Below are 18424 nucleotides of genomic sequence, written 5' to 3'. Positions count from 1 at the left end.
ACTGAAATGTAAAGGACTGAAATGTAAAGACTGAAATATAAAGACTGAAATATAAATTATTAATAATAATATTAACTATACTAATCTAATAATAATAATAATAAAAGAAAAAATACATGTTGGGAAGACAAAATGTAATTTGATGGATGGATTGATGAAATGTACTATGATAAAAAAGGGTACTTGACATGAAAATCTTGGGAAGTGGGTTTGACTTTTGGGGAAACTTGCAAGTCAAGTAACGAAACTTGCAAGACAAGTTACGTTATCAAGACCGGAAGATCACTTGCAAAGTCGTAAAAACTGTTTATATAAACTACGTAAATTAGCCGTAAGCCACGAATGACGAGATCCGACGTAAAGCAACAATGATCGACTAATTTGTAACTTGAAATAAAAGTAAGAAAACGTAACGTAACAGAAATGAGATGAAGATTTAAAGATGAATACTTAAATTAAACTTAAGAAAGAAATTACAACTACAAAGATCGAATCGTGAAAAGTTAACGAGAACCGAAGGCTTCGAACCGAAAGTAATATTCTTGGGAGCAACTTACAAAAGATTATACATAAATCTTCCAAAAGTATTTGTGAATTAGAGAGTTGGTTACAAAAAGTGTGAATTGGTGAATTAAAACAMAGCTTAAGGCATGTATTTATAGTCCAAGGAAGGTCCCTAAGTGGGTGCCAACTAATAAGACAAAAAGCCTCTTCAAACTGGGCTATGACCAAGCCCAAGGGTGTTGACCAAGCCTTCTCTTTGGATTAGCCCATCTTTCCACGGCCCAAAAGATTTCCAGCATTCGGACAGGTCCTATAGGACCTTGCCACTCCTGGTCCTGTAGGACTGTCGCAGGACCGGGCCCAAAAATGCACAAAAACCTGCATAAACATGGAATTAACATTAGATATATTATATTACTACTAATATATGAAAAAGGCATAAAAAGACTCAATTAGGACACTAATGGGCAAATAAAAAAAGGAAAATGGTTAAGAAAATGATGTAATAAGGTTAATAAATTAACACTTATCATATATGCGTTTCAACTATGTAATTTATGTCGTTTTAATGAAAAATTCACATTTATATACGTAATACATAAAAACATTACGTAAAAACTTAAATTGTATATACGAAGAAAAATCCCTAATTACCCAATGGGATGGGGATGGGGGTTGTGATCCCCGATATCACCGACCTCGTTGCCATCTCTACATGTTTGTAACCCAAAAATCTTAGTGCAAGGTGCACGTAGATCATACGAAAGTCATGTTTTACCAACCAGTGGCTGATGCACACTAAAGGAGTAGGGGGCACAGGCTCTCAACAAGCTAATCCCAATAAACACCCAAATAAAGCATGAGTGGTAGGTTTTATTTTATTTTTTTAACCATAAATTATTAATAGGTACCCAACAAGTAAAGGTAAGGCTTCAAATCTAAATTTATGCATCTCATTTACAACTCTTACTTCAATAAGTCATTACTTTAAGAATCAATTAAACGTCCTTAAGTTCCAAGTCTCGATCTGTAGAAAAACATTTTATTTTTCTTATTTTGTTTGCTATAATGCTAATGATTTGATTAATCACTATTTTGATTTTTTCCAACTTTCTTTTTGCATATTATTGTTTTTTAGATTTATAATTATTGTTATTTGTTAATTATTAATTTTCTCTTTCTTAATTGTTATTTGATTTAGAATTCTTTAATTTGTTATTTAATTTGAGTTTGTTATTTCGATTTAAGGTTTGCTACTAGTTTGTCTTTTATTTTTTATTTTTTGGCCTTTTGCTATTTGATTTCTTTTTAATTGATCGGGAAAGCATCATGATCTCCTTCCAGAACTTAGAGTTTCCTTGGCCATATCTACGATCTAGACGCTTAAAAGCAACCATGCTTCGAGTGAGAGATTTCTCCTTTGTACACCTTCCCAAATCCACCWTTTCAGATAGCTTTGTCGTCAGCAAAGTTGTCGATGGCGGATTTTATTTCTTCCAGTTGGATTTTAAGATGTTGAAACTCATTGAAGAAGGCGGCCATTGGTTGTTGATAAATGAAAATTCAAATGCAATTGCAATTGCAATTGCAAAACTAGAAAGGAGATGCAAAAAGAAGCAACAAAAAGAAGTGATTACAATCTCCCTTTTGAAAAGGAAAATATACCACTCTTCAATAATGGTCGGTGGTTATCATATCTTGTATTTCATCTTATCCATTAAGCGATGAGAAACAACAAATTTTAGTGTTAGATGCGTTTAGGTAAGTACTTACCGATATTACTTATCTTATTGATTGAACATGACAAGAACCGAGAATCCTACCCTAGCAAAGTTTTACCCAGTAAGTGGGGTTAACGACTCTTACTCTGTAATATCGGGTTTAAGACGCCTACCAACATTCCCTTTTGATGGCCAATAATACTACACGATAAGGTAGGTGAGGGTGATATCTCTTACCTGTTAAGCGTTTATCCGGCAAGGATTTGGTAAGCGACCTTACGTTGTAACATTAGCTTTATCTTGAACTCGTTATTGTAAAATTGAATTTATATAATGTTATAATTGTCAAACTGTTCTGATTTACTGTTTTATAAAAGCAAACAACAGTGCATTCTATGTAAAGTGTTGTAATAAATTTACATGTGCATTTTTGACGTCTTAACAAGTTTTTTATGACTTCTTCAAAATAAATAGCCGTATTAAAATATGACATTATTTTAAAAAAAATGTCTTACAATATATAAATATGTTTGATATTTTATAAATCTAATTTGATTGTGAAATGGAAAGATGACATTTGGATTGCCCAAAAATCAACCCTTGTTAGCTAAGATGTCTCCGTCATTATAAATTATGTTTTTATGATATCGGTTTTGACTTGTTGGAAAAATTTTGGGTATTTTTTTAAGATACTTTATTTATTTAGGAGAGGTTATTTCAAATGTTTAATTTAATAATGAAGAATAAATATATATATTTTATGTGGATTTACTTTTATGGTATTTAATTATGTTCATAGGTGTTCGTAAAAAATAAGTTTATAACCATAAGGTATTCATAAGAATGTGCTCATATGTGTTCATAGGTCTTCATAAGAATGTGTTTATAATCATAAGGCGTTCATAAAATTGTCTTCATAATCATATGGTATTCAATAAGATTTTTCATAGATGTTCTAGAATGTTCACCAATGTTTATTTATATTCAAACTTTCATTTATTACAAATATGCCATGATTTAATCCATAGATTTCAAGGATTAAAGGCTAAGATCGGATTTGGTTCACATAGTTAACATCAATCATAGAGTTAATAAAAAAATCAGCCCCTATAAGAATGTGTTCATATGTGTTCATAAGAATGTGTGCATTAATGAACATAATTATATTGTCTTTAAGTGAACTCATGTTCATATAGGGGGAGATGCCCATGTGTATATTAATGTCCATAATTTTGGAGAATTTTCTATTAATGATAATAGTTTAATGTTCATATGAATACTAGTGTCATTAGTGGGCAGTTACATACTTTATGAACTTTTTTCAATAATACTCTTGTTCATGTATATTCATTTTAGATGATAATGTATTATATTATTAAATATTACAAAATTGTCGTCATAATTGTCATCCATTGATTCACAAGATGAATGGTTGTGATGAGTTTACAAAGGTTAATACCATAAATTGGGTTAACAAAAGAACTTACTCAATATATATACAGTTGGGTTCACGTGAGACCAATTTGTTTTCGTGAGACCCGTGACAATTTTGTGATTATGAATGTTGAGATTATAGATCTAATCCAAAGGTTGAGAATTGGTCTTACGGGTCTCACGAAAAACCTTTGGTCTCAGATGATCCCAAGCATATATATATATATATATATATATATATATGTATATATATAATTGACATATGTATATATATATATATATAATTATATATACACATGTCAATTCTTTTTTATTACCGACGTTTTGTCGTTCTTTTCACCTGTCAGTTGAAGCGTCCAAACTCGGCAAAATGATTTTTTTGCAGTACAGCATCAGAATTGACAAAAGAAGAACAAAAATAAAACATGGTTGACATTTTAAGTTATCAGTCTTAATCAAGATGTAAACTGCGACATCACACGAGGACCTTACTAGTCCCATGACAAGCTATGATAGTAGATTTTGCCCAAAGCCTTGAGCTAATCTCCTACCGGGTACAAGCAATTTTTTTTGCAGTTTCTTAATGGATGAAATTTTTTGAATTGAAATCAAAGCATTTTTTTGGTTGCAACATCTTAACCTGAACCATGTTTCTATCATATGGTGTTAAGAACAATGAATGGCGAGTTGCTATGAGAATTGAATTAGATCTGCAATGGAGATCTATAACATTTGGAACAATATTTTCCTCTTCGATCCACAAGACAAATGCACATTGTTTTTCTTGGTGATTTCATAATTTTATGTCGCTCCAAGAAACTATGTGATATATCTAGATCGTCCACTGAAGCATAATATTAAGTTATTGCCACTGCCACTTTGAGCTAATTTTGCAACATCTTTTACGTGTTTTGGCGCACCTTGCTCTCCCCTACATGGGCATTTTGTGATGACACCTATGCCATCGAGATATCCCATATAGCCTATGATAATCGGGTCCTGTTTATACACTTGAGGTAATGCTTATGTGATTATCTAATTATGTGGATATATGCATAAATATATATGTGTGTGTGTGTGTGAGAAAATATGTATGCATGAGATTGTTAATATGCATATGTGTATGCATGTTTAATATGTTATGCATGCATGAAATTATATGTGTGCATGTGGTGTATATGGTGAAGAAAAGAAAAGAATATTTTATTCTTTTTCTTCACCGCCTTCCTGTTAAGGCAAGTATTAAAGGAAAGTTTTTTTGGGCTGCCATTGTTGGAAAGAAAAACATAGGGGAGAAATTGTGTGGGTTCTTACTAAATTTGGAAATTGAGATTGAGATCAAAGTGAAGGCAGCCGGTGTGTATTCCTCTTCAAATTCTTTGCTTGCAAAAAGGTGAGTTTTGTTTTACAAACAGCTTTTGAATTTGTTAAGATTACTGGTTTTGTGGTTTTGAATGGAACTGTTGGTGTATTCATACATTTTGTATGCATATGCTCTTATGAAGTTGCTTGGGCCGATAAGGGCGTTTAATCAGACAGTGTGTTGTCTGATGAGGGCTCCTTACCAGCTAAGTCTTGTCCAGTGAGGGATGTGTTGTTTTTGTGTATTGACTGATGAGGTCTTTATCGGGTGAAGCCTTATCCGGTGAAGATTCTTATCGAACAGGGGTATCCGGTTTTACTTTTTTATCGCCCAAGTGTTGTTTGAGTTTAATGTTTAAGACCAAGTGTTGACCAGATTGGAGTTGTTATCGGGCAAGCCTTGTTCGGTAAGGATGCTCATCGGACAAAGCTTTAACCGGTTTAATATCTATCTTTTAATGTTGACCGGTGAGGTTGGTTACTGGACACAATGTTGTCCGATGAGAGTGTATCCAGACAGAGTGTGACCGACGAGGGTGTTATCTCTCCAAGTGATGTCCAATGAGGAAGGGGTCATCGGCCATAGTGTTGGCCGATGAGGGCAATTATCGTCCAAGTCTTGTGAAGATAAAATTGTGGTTTTCATAAACGTTGTTTAACAGTTTTTCAAATTGTTTTATATTGAGAAATTGTATTTTTGTATCTTTTAAATGTGGTTGTTAACTGAGAAAATATACTATTGTTTTCTTTGAAGACGGTTGTGACGTGAAGTCTGTTTTGAAAGAAATACTGAGTTAAGAGTTCTTAAATGTTTCTTTCAAAATGATTGTGACGTGAAGTCTGTTTTGAAATAAATATTGAGTTGATAAATGTTTTTTCAGAACGGTTGTGATGTAAAGTCTGTTATGATATGGAACTATTTTGAGGCCATTATTGGCTAAAACTATAGATTTATCTATAGATTTGAGTAGGAAACAAAGGTGGAACATCAATGAGAGGTGTATCATGGGATAAGGGTGACATATCAAGGAGAGATGTACATTCAGATATGAGGGTGACATTTGTGGGTGTGATTATTATTATAGCTCTTGTTGTCATGTCCATAAGTTGTGATAATTCTAAGTCAACATTTCTCTGTGACTTGAGGACTTAGAGATATTGCTCTTATTGAAATGATAACATTAATATTATTGAGAAGGGGAAAACAACTTATAGCCAGAGGCATTAATTGCCCAAGATTTCAAATGTTTTTGATGAAATCCGAACGTGTTGATTTACAATTGATCAAAGAACGAGTATTTGATGAGACCCAAAGGGACTCTAATTGGTCTTCAAGATGGACCAGAGGATCTCTGATCGTGTGGAAAATCTTTCAAGAACTTTTGAGATTATTGTTACACAGAGGCTTTGTATGTACTATACAGAGGCTCTGTATCATAAAGTTTGTATGTCTGTGTTGTGTATTTGAGCTTTGTGTCCGAGCTTTGTAAACTCAATCTTATTGCATTTTTTACGTCTAAATCTTTTTAAATATCTTTTACAAATTGAGCAATGAACCAGAAGAGCTCTGGTTATATCTTATTATTCTTTTCTTTTAAACCAATATTGATCTAGTCGAGTCAAAGACTTTGTTCGTCTAGAGGGTCTCTGGTTGAGTTTGATCTTGTTTATTTTGGAGTGTGAATACAAATGTTCTGGTTGGTAAAAGCAGAAGCGCTGGTCAACTAGAGTGACTAGTATAAGAAAAGGGCTCTGGTCCTTCAGAACCAGAGCAACTCTGGCCCGTTGAGCCAGAGGAGTCTTGAGGTTTTGTGTTTAATAAGAGAGGTGGATTTCATGAAGCGCGTGTAAGTGTTATAATTATCTGTTCGTTTTTATACTATGAGTAACAAGCAGATTTGCAAGCTTTTGCTGAAATATATTTATTTATTTGCAAAAGATGATTTTAACAGGTTTTGGTGATTTTCACCATGTAATTGCAAAAAAAAAGATTTTCTCACTAGATCTTTCTGTCTAACCCTCATTTATTGTACATTAAAATATGCATTGCAGGTCCAACGGGGTAGAGATAGTAAAGGAAAGGGAAAAATGTAATTATGTTCCTAATATGTTTATCTGCTGTTTTGAAGATCAACTTGTTGATTGATGTATTTTGAAGATACATGTGATAATGCAAGAACATTCTTTTAAAATTATTAAGTTGTAAATTTTGTATATAAGTTTCTTGTACTATGAAATCTTTGTGATGTAAATTATACATATTATATGCAAATGTGAAAATTAGAATGTTACATGATCTCTATCCTACATCTAATGAACGTAATAACAACATCGTCAAGCTGCTTCCTACTCATCTTCAGACATGTTTTGGACAAACTTTACTTTAATTCATAATTGGTCAATAGCATACTTGTAAATTATAACTAACTAGAAGGGTACTCGTGTAATGCATCGATATATATCTTGATTTTAATGTTTCATTTATTCCGTCTCTGTAGGTGTTATAACACGGTTTTTATGTGGATTTGAGAAAGGGATAATGTTTTTATTTTTGAATAAAATATAAATTTGAAGATATCATAAAATTTCGAAAATACATATATCAATATTGGTATCGAATTAACTATTTAAAATTTCTTGTTTTTTATGTAATTTCTTTGATACAATTTAGTTATTATAGTTTAATTTATTTTTAATAACGAAGTAATTTATTTTTAATTTAATAATATAATTTTTTATAAGGATGATGATTAAGTATGTTGTTAGAACTCAATGATTATCCTAATTATATTTTAATTTTTTATATTTAAAATAAAATATTTATCTTGTATTTGACTATGTTTATCTGCAATTAGTTACACGAATTCAAACATGAAGCTTTAATAAGTTGTACTTACATAGTTTATTTGTAATCTTAAATTTTAAGCAGTATGTATCAATAAACAGTACTTCATGCATAAAAAATGGTTTTTAAGTGTTTTTGTCAAATGCTTTATAATATAGTATAGATTATACAAAGAAGGTTTTTATATGATTTTAGGCTTATTAGTATATCATTAGTTGATAAAAGATCAATAAACACGTTCAAATACATGATAAACAATATGTTATCATTTTAATTTTCAAAGGAAAATTGTATCAATTTTACATTTTGAGTTTATATAATTGACAACGTTGTTTTAAGGTTATCTATACTACCTTATAAACCAAATTTATTAAAAGTCATAAAAATAATTTTTAATGCACAAAGTCTTAAAAACAACTCATAATGCATTAAGTATTATTTATGCATTCAGTCTTAAAATCTCTTAATTTACAATTAAAAGAACATATAATGCAAGTTATCACGCACATTATTACTTTTTCTTTTCATGTTCCCAATATACTTTTGACACCTTTCACTTATGTCTTCATCATCTCATGCCTCTATGTCTTCTCTCCATCCTCCAAGGTGAGATTCAAACTGATATTCACCACGAGTTATTAAAAGTTATCTCATTCATCTCTCGTTCAATTGCTCTAGAACTATCGCTCTCGCTCTCGATCTCTTGATTCTTTGATCTTGGTGTAAATCGAATACATTTATGGAGTCGTTTAAATATGTTGGATTTTAAACTATCATACAATTTTTTTTATCGATAGACTGAAATTGGAACCATAACTCTTATTTATTCAAATTATATTAATATACAAAGATAAAATGTAACTTAAATCATTATTAAATCATCTCTAATAAAACCAGTGAAACTTTAAGTTTTATATTAAAATCTACTCCATAAACCGACTAAGGATTAATCATTCAAATCGGATTCGGGTCTATTTTCGTTGATTTTCCTCCGTTTACAAGCCGCCGTTGCCAACGGTTGGTATCTTGATCAATTCGATAAAATTTGATACAGGAAGATGGAGTCATCATCTAGCCGTTGCAGGCGATCGTCCTATGGTAATCGCGAACGTTTTCTAAACAAGCACTTGGGGCCAGCAATTATGGGCAAATCATGTCCAATATGTTTGTGCCGAATCGAAGAAGCAGCTTTGATTACGGTGTGTTTGCACGCCTACTGCACCAATTGCATTCGTAAATGGAGCAATCTGAAGAGGAAGTGTCCGCTTTGTAATGCACCGTTCGCTTCGTTGTTCGTCGGAATCGATTTTAATTCTAGAACCTTCCGTACCATACATTTGTCAGCACTCAGGGAGTATGGTGGAAAATTCAACACTAATATTGGAGATTTAGATGGCAGGCGAAGAGATTTCATGGCTCAACGAAGGTGAACCTTTTTGAAGCTATATACCTTATATTCACTGACACCGTACTCTACTCGGCCATCTTCATTGATTTGATTATATAGTACTTAACAAACTGTTCTTGTTTCGCCTTTCGATCCTTTTATGTAGCAAATATCAGTTATCCTTTTTGTTCTTCACAAAAAAGGTGCTTTTAAGATTTTGAGTCGATCAACTCCGGTGAACCTTTTTCGAATGGGTTGTCATTATGTTTGTTCCTCATTTGGTATTACTGCTATGTTTTGTTTAATATAATATTATGAATTATATACATAATTTGAGTAATTGGCTGTTCGGAAGAGTGATGATAAGGTGGGTAACCTAGTGTAAAAATGATTATTTGGGTTTTGGATGCTAAAACATCATATATGAACTAATATACTTCCTCCTCTAAAACTCAAAATCTGGTATTAGGCCTGATCTTTGTACCAAGAATGTAAAAATAAACTAATAAACTACTTGTAATTTTAGTGGATAGCGAAAATATATAGGATCCCGAATCTGCATGGTTCTTGCGTGGAAACTTATTTTCATTAACTTCTAGGATTGGATTATCTTTATGTTTGTTTAATGGTACGTAAAAATAAAAAAATGCAGGATATGTTACTTAACTACAAAGCTATATAGTTTGTTGTGACAGACCACTATCCACCCTGCAACAAGCACTCTCTTTTAGTAAAGCACATATTTAACAAGATCTGTGTTTCAATGTGATTAACTCCATTCCTTGTGATAGAAATCGAGGAAGAATAAGAACTGTTCTTAATGTTCAAAGTGTAAGAGATGTTCTATTTCTTGAATTTGCTTATCGCTTATCTTCTTTTGCACCCATCTTGATGTCCATTCATGACTTGGTTGCTTGCCATGAAGTTCCCAACATTGTCCTTGGTGAAGGCCGTATAGACAAAAAAGTTGTCTTTCAATATGATTAAATCCAACGCTAGAAAGCTGTGGGTTGTCTTTGCTTCTTGGAAATAAATTTATCCATCTATATGTTATCATAGGCCATAAATTTGAAGTTTTCATCATTTCTGTTTTGACAGTAGAAAGTAAATAGGATTTGATGTTATATATTATCTGTCTTCAGTGGCCTAAATTTATCTCTTGTATGTATGTAGAGGATTTCATTTTAATCTTCATCTTTTGACTCTCAGGGTAATTGGGATATCGAGAGAAGAACTAAATGTTGTTAACAGAAGAACAAGGGCATTACCCAGGCAGAGGTCATTTGGCCAGTCTAAAATGCTGCCTCCTGGCGTTAACAAAGAGAGAATTCTGCAGTGGCGTACAAGGTATGTTATATACAACAAACATATTTTCCAAAATGAAACATTTTTTCATGCCTTCTAATTGTTTTGATGATGTGCTTTTATGAATTTGTACTTGCAGCATATACGAGCAAAACTTGCGAGCTGTACCTTGTCCAAGCAGAGGGTCACTTGAACAGGTATACAGCTAAAGAAGAGTCAATCACTGTTAATTTTCTCAAATCAATTCCCAAGCAATAATTAAACTTCTATGATTATCATGTTATGTCAATTTATGTAGATCCTCATACAGAACATACTATCACCAAGAAGAAAACCTTGAATATATACAGTAGATGGACCTGTAGGTTTGGACAAATTGATTAATGACAGTCCTCAGGATGAAGCATTTATGTCCATTGTCACCCCCCCTGCACCCTTTAGTTCTTTAGATCATTGGAGAGCATTTGAATCATAGAATCTGTTGTTTTGCAATTCAGACAAATTAAATGAACACATTTTCTCTGTCAAACAAGAGTCCTCTTGATACTGTGACAAACTCAATCTTCATAAAATGGATGATTCTGCAACATAACATGGAGAGTCTCCAATGAAAGTTTCAGATGAGCTAAGCCCAAGATGTTTCCCTTGTAATTACAATAACATCCACATAGACCAGTAGCACATATCCCTTAGGCACAAAGCCTGTAGTAGAACTATTTTTGTGTGTGCATTTGTATCCTTTTGCATGAATTTCTACCAGTCTGGATGTTAAAGTGCCACCTGTTAGGACAAACGTTACACACGCAATACGCACAACCCTACGCACAACCCAAAAACAAGAGAAGAACACAAGAATTTACGTGGTTCACACGATCAGATTGATCGTGCTAGTCCACGGGGGCAACTAGGTTTTTCTTTATTTAGGTGCTACAAATGTKTACAAGTACAATGAGATTAATATATATAGACAAACATAATTAGGGTTATCTTCTAATCAAGGAAACTAGGGTAGAGACTAGGGCCGGCTCCTTTTGGGCTAGGGCCGGCTCCTTACTTTATGCCTCCTCCCTTTTGTCTAACTTAGTAGGCCGAAGCCTACATTCCAACACCACCTTCACATTTCCTTGACATGTGATAACTATTAGCTGTCTACAGAAGCCTAGCACCATACAAAGCAAAATATTGTATCATAATTATTACAAACCTAAAAGTCAGAACTATCTGTCCAAAAATTGTAAGTGGCATTAGTTGAATGAATATGGCACCCCAAGCAAATGATGATTCTTGTGTTCAGTAATCTCATTATGTTGAGGACATTCACATGATGATTCATGCATCCTAGTTTTTTGCATAAGAATGCTGAACACGTATGTAAATTGTTCCTTGGTATTACCATCACCAAAGTGGTGAACGATAAATGAAGTTCAGTTTTAACAAGCACAAAGCTTGAAAACATGAATAAAATTCAACATATACACACACACATACATACATACATACATACATATAATTTAATAAACCTAAGTTTGAACAATCTTTTACAATGTGATGAGATACTTAAAACACATGATAGACTCAGGAGTAATGGTCCCGGACATCAAAAAAAAAAAGGAGACTTTCGCCAGAACCTCCTACCTAATAATCCACATAGGATACTTAAAAATGTATTATCTTGTTCTTAAATGAGTGCAATGCCCACTAACAATGACTCGGACATTGTTGATACCGGCATCACTAATGTAGCGTGTTTAGTTCCTTGAAGTATTTAACCAGCCCCAGAATTATATCTGGTGCCAATTGATAGTATATGGGAACTAAGGTTATAGGACCTTACCTACTTAGTTATTTGGTTAAATATATAAGAACTTTTGGAAAGATAGTAACATATAAAATGTAAGGGTAAGTTAGGAGTTACAATATTTCATCCTAAATCATTATTGGGGAGGACCAACCACTAGCAATTCTAATGGTGATCAGATAGTAAGCAAAATAGTTTTCTTGTTGCTTTTTAGAAAGAAATGTTAAGTAAGCAAATAGAAAAGATGTCGTGGTTACAAGAGTCTATCAGATATGGATGTTTAGGGCATCATGGCCTAACCATCGAGGTGATATGCATGGGCATAATCTAAGAGGTATATACATTCATACAATATATGTAACTATGTTAGCACTAGAATTGGATTGCAGTTGGTAACAGAAGTACGTTGAATAAGTAAAATACCTCATTGGACCACAATCGCTCAATGCCAAGAACGTAAAATCAACACAAGATAAGCCTCACACACAACAAATGGACATCCAAAGCATTACAGGAAAACTTCTTCAATTTTTACATTTGCATCTGTTGTCATCTTTTTGGTGCTCTGCTCAAAGTAAATGAAACTAGAAGGTGTTATGCACTTTCTTAAAGCAGGAAGAGTACAATAAAATAGAAAAGGTGAAGCAAGATTTGAACAAAATGGAAGTTCTTATTCTCTTAGAATTTCTACTTTGCTAAGGAGAGGAAATTGGGTAGTAAGAGGTTGCATTGAATATATTTTCAAGATGATGGATAAAGATACAATGTACTTGAAAGTTGAAAGATGTGTAGTTGTCAATATTCTTTAACTTGTGTTCATGAGAATGTGAGATGATTTCAGCCATCAACAAGGGTCCAAATGAATACAGTGCATCTTTGGACATAAAGGCCAGAATATCATTGGGATAGTGTAAAAGGACTTATTTCCTACAAGGGATGCTTTGTGTTACAACAGGATCCACATTGTATTATATAGACGGTCTAATACTAAGCAAATGCAAGTTGTTTCATATTCTAGCACATTGGAATACGCATGAGTCAATGCCAAACCAATTGTAATACCAAGTATATCTTATAGGTAATAACTACTTCTCAAGGCTTCTTTGCACGATTTCAACAGTATTATTTCGCTATATGAAGGAACCTTGTATCCCCTTTGGACCTTTATGGCTGGAACCATGTCACAAGAATATGGAACTCCGTTACAAGTCAAAAAAGAGACTGTTGGCACATAGGTGTCAGTCATTGTCATATCCTATCACTTCAATCTCAATTTCTTTTACTAACTACTCGTTTTAGCTAAGTAGATTCCGTAAGCAAAGATGAAAACTTGCTTTGCATTTGCAGTCCTGCACCTCTTTCATATTTTAATGTTCTTTTTCATTTCTTGAGAAGTGCATCACATATAATTTCATTGTTCCCTCTAGCTGTAGTAACAAAACGTTCACGACGGGGTACGAGTGTATGAACTCTGGAAAGTCTGTCTACAATGCTTTGAATGTCCACTGTTTTGCAGCTATATGATTTATTCTGCTTATGCTCCTTAATTGTCAGTTCATCTGAGAACTTTTTTCCGCAGTCCTCTTAAATTGATGTCACAATCTTGGCTTAGATTGTTTCTGATATTTTGTTAGGTTCTCATATCCTCTTCACCACTTGATTCATCAACTAAATGTTAAACCACAAACTTGTTCTTCACTGAAACAGGAACTGTTTTTCCTCTCTATTCTGTTTGCCAAAAATGATCCCAATTGATAAAAAAATTGCAGCACTGTTCTGTGAGTTCTTGGTGTTGGAGCATACTAAAGGAATGATCTATGATGTTTTGTTCTATTTTTTAGCTTAGAGTCGGGATAAGACTATAAGATTTGCATATATTCTTCTACTTGTTTTAGGCTTCTAGTTATAGGGTACCTCTCTCTTGAAGGTTTGTTTTATCATATATCAGCTATTCATAATAGGTGTATTAATATTTTGTTTGAATATATATTAAAGTACAAGCGATTGGGCGAATGGACTATGAAGATTGTCCCTAATTTTAATATCGTATGTAAAAACTGGTGCACATGTGTTTGAATGAGCAAATGTTAATCATCTTAATCATTATCGATAATTTATGTCATTAATTATATAATAATTTGATCAAATTAAGATTAAAAACATTAGTATATGATTGAAACATTTATTTATGTAAATAATTTTTTAATAGTTTAACCAATAAAAAACCAATTTAAAAGGATGAGGATATGAATGGATATAAAAATAAAAATGAAATGACAGGTTCTGGGAGAGCCACAAATGAGAAAAACCTAGTGCTAACAGTTGTAGCACTCCAGGTTGCCTAATTGAGTAACCAAGTTGAGTAATATAATAAGGAGGCAAACCGGGTATTTTCTTATTTGTCTTTCTCACCTCTGGAATCCTTGTCATTTCATTTTCATTTCTATATGCATTCATCTCGTCAACGTCATGTACATTTATTTCTCATTGGTTAAACAAATAAAAAAATTATATATTTAAATAAATGTATAAATCATTTACCAATGTTTTTAATTTGATCAAATTATCATATAATTAATGACATAAATTATCAATAACAATTAAGATAATTAACATTTGCTCATCAAACACATGTGTACCCATTTTCACCTACGATATTAAATTCAGGGACAATCTTCATGATCCATTTATCCAATTGCTTGTATTTTAATATATATTTTACATATTCAAAAAAAATAAGAAGATCCGAATTCCATTTATAATTTGTGCTGCTTCTAATGCAAGTATATTTTAGCACAGAACAACTGAACCAGAAATATCTAAAATTAAGTTTGTTCTTGGTGATTATCCGGAATATGAATTTATGTTCATATTTTTTTTCTTTTAGGGTGTCATGGGAAGAAACAGCAACAGGGAAAGGCTACTAAAAAGAATAGAACCATGGATACACAGGGAACTCCATGCTGCTCTTGGTGATCCAGATCCAACCATACTTGTGCATCTGGTGACGTCAATCTTTATCTCAAGTCTTGAAGAAGCGCATAAGGTTCCTTCAAGACCTTCTGGTGTAGAAAAAAAATATCTTGAACCGTTGCAGCCTTTTCTGTTTGAACGGACGAGTACATTCTGGCATGAACTCAGGTATGTTGTTAGTATCTAGCGTCGAATTTTTATTATTCTTCAAATTCTATGATATGATCTATTTAGAATTAATATTGAATGGATAGGTATAATATAGTAAATCCTAGATTTCTTACTGAATGGGGTCGATCTAGGGTTCCTCTCTTACACAATTCAGTTTTCTAGTAGTTTACTGTATCTCTTTGGATCATCAAAGAGCTCACCCATATAAAGCTTTGCACCCCGGGGTTCACTGAAACATCTTCTAGCAAACAATCAAGCCTACCAACGTCATGCGGATGACATTCTAACTCTAACCCAAGAAGATGCCTTTCAGGAGCTAGTCGCTCAAAATTTCTCCTTATTTTGAGAAATTTGCCAAAACCAAACTCATGTAGCTTGCATAGGACCGTATGAGACCTCCTTAAACTGATGAACCTTGGAAGCCTTCTTCTGAACCACAGAAGTATGGGGGTATTTCTAACATCTTGAAAGTTTTGGAGACAAACAATGGAATATCTATAGAGTTGTGTTGCCAAAATTGCAAGAAAATGAAGGTTAAAAGAAGTCTTCCAGGGAAAGTGGGAAAAATAGAAGTCGATATAGGGAGAAAAAAAAAGGCCTGGAAGCTTTTCATGTAAAGAAGCAAATATAAAAGATGGTTGTTCATGTGTAAATTGAACAACATTTGTGACTAAGATGAAAGTCTTGGTTACCTCTGTGATGAGATAGGACTTTGACCCGAACTGTGAGGTTAAAGTGTAACTGTTAAAACAAGGTGTGTTGTCAAAGTATGAAATACATATATCCATTGATGACTTGATTGAGTAGAAAGGTATAGGAAAGGGGTAGCAGTTCAACAATTGAAAGTTTCAGGGGACAATGTTTAAATCTGTTGTGCTAACACAAACAGAAGGCCCTGGCAACTATGTGGCTGCATTTTTTAGAAACACAAAGAAGCTCCAATCATAGCCATGAAAGGGACTAGAGATTTACTTGGAAGGAGCTTCTCATCATTTCTGTAAAGTGAATTCTATAGTTTGGAACATTTGATTGGAAAGCTTCATATTTGCTCCCATTAATTACATCAGTTTGGTTGATGAATGCCTCCGTCTGTTGCATGCTGCACCTGTTATGGCAGTTGTCAAGGCATTGATCTTACTGGTTAGACTGACATCAAGCCACCATAACCCTGATCCCGTGTGATTTTTGTGTGCTTCCTACTTTTAACTTCAAAATTTTCAGAATTCCTACTGTAAAATACTATATTGACCTTGGTTCTAAAATACTGAGCTAAAGTTGGACTTCTTGGAGAATCTGGTACTAGGGCTTTTGGAAAATGGCCTACTGTAGTTGCAGAACCTGGTCAATTATATGTGGATTGCCTTTGACAGGAATCATTTTGGGCTAATAAGCCTAAACTGAAGCTGATGGTTCGATTTTCTACAAATAACATTGATTGATATGTAGAAAATAGGAGTTGGGACTTGGGAAGATAATATGACATGATGCATGACCAAAATCCTCCAATAAAATCTCAAGTATGATTTTTACGACCAGAGGTGATTCTATCAAATATAGAGCTATGCCCTCTTCATTTCAGAGTGTACAAAAAGTAGTACAGTTTTGGAGTCATCAAAGTACTGGGGTAGTATGTGAAAATGACCATCTTATCCTTGTACATGATCATGTAGGAGCAGAAAGGAGGGTGTTAAATACTCTAATAGTATGTATAGAATATAGATCAGCTCGAAGGAGTTTGAACCTACGAATGTAACCATAAGTCCACACCATGTTATGGATTTGTTGCATGGAGGAAATCAAATTGAAAGCTTTATATGAATCAAATTGTGCTGTTTATATATGTGTTGTAACCTCCTATGTTGTGTGCAGATGTTTTGCAGAAAGCTCATTCAACATGGAAACATACGACACAGTAGTTAAATATGTGAAATGGTCAAATTGAGCAACACCGTTTCTCATTCATCAAGGCTTAATGGTGTTGCCAACAGATCATAAGTCGTAACCATGAAGGCGTTAGCAGAACATGAAGATGATATGGTTGGTATATGCTCTGAAAGGAGGTTGATCTCAGACCAAGTAAATCATCAAGACATGAATCCAGAAGCAATTGTAAATTTGCCAATCATGTGATGAAATGAAATGGATGAGCAAGCAGCACCCCATTTCTGGTGTAGTTGAGCTGCGTCAGAACTACTTGTAGGGGTTATGGTTTATTTGCTCAGTCAATGGCTTAATCAGTCAGCTAGAAAACCTTGGTCCTTTACACTCGGCCATAAATTTTCCCCACCTACCCTTTAAGACTCGGATGGTTAGCAAAAATTGTTTTCAGATATTGGGTTATGATAGATGCCTTCTTTTTCTTGAACTTTTCTGAGTAGATATTGTTCAATTTTTAGGCTAGAAATTTGGATATTAATTATCAAACTTCCTGCAAGGAAATGCAGTCCAAGTTCTTCCCTTGATTTGAAGGAATTTGGATCTTCAAGTGCTAAAATTATGAATTTGGATCTCGAATGCATCCTAAATTGATAATTTTCTTAGACTGAGGGGTAAAATGAGCATTTCTAGCATTCAGACTGTTAATTTAGTACAATAAACGAACAACAATTCATCTTATATCATACAGACAACTATATCCATACAAGACTTAATTGAAAACGAGCCAATATCCCCATAGTTTTTAGTATAATCAAGAAAAGAGCTGCTTTATGTCTTTCGTAAAGATAATACCATGGTGCATTCTACAAAACTAGTAACGGATATAGTCTCCACCATTGGAGAAATACGTACATCTTACCCTTTACATACCCCACTTCCAAATGGAATTTTACGGCACATTTTGTTTGGTTTCGTTTTAACTAAACAAATTAAATTCAAAATCAATATGCAGACATACATAAACACAATCAACTAGAAAAATATGA

At 33.4% G+C, this 18424-nt stretch overlaps 1 protein-coding gene across 1 annotated transcript; it reads left to right on the top strand.

The window, feature by feature from the left end:
- Positions 1 to 8882: 8882 nt before the first annotated feature.
- LOC112528966 (E3 ubiquitin-protein ligase Topors) lies at positions 8883 to 18392 on the top strand. Its single transcript, XM_025140039.1, has 5 exons — positions 8883 to 9292; positions 10463 to 10600; positions 10698 to 10755; positions 15244 to 15497; positions 17370 to 18392. The coding sequence occupies exons 1-5, from the start codon at positions 8925 to 8927 to the stop codon at positions 17440 to 17442; spliced, it is 891 nt and encodes a 296-aa protein (XP_024995807.1). The 5' UTR covers positions 8883 to 8924; the 3' UTR covers positions 17443 to 18392.
- Positions 18393 to 18424: the final 32 nt, after the last annotated feature.

Source organism: Cynara cardunculus (assembly GCF_001531365.2).
Source record: "Cynara cardunculus var. scolymus isolate 2C chromosome LG 16, CcrdV1, whole genome shotgun sequence".
Classification (NCBI taxonomy): domain Eukaryota; kingdom Viridiplantae; phylum Streptophyta; class Magnoliopsida; order Asterales; family Asteraceae; genus Cynara; species Cynara cardunculus.
This window is presented reverse-complemented; position numbering and strand designations above follow the sequence as displayed.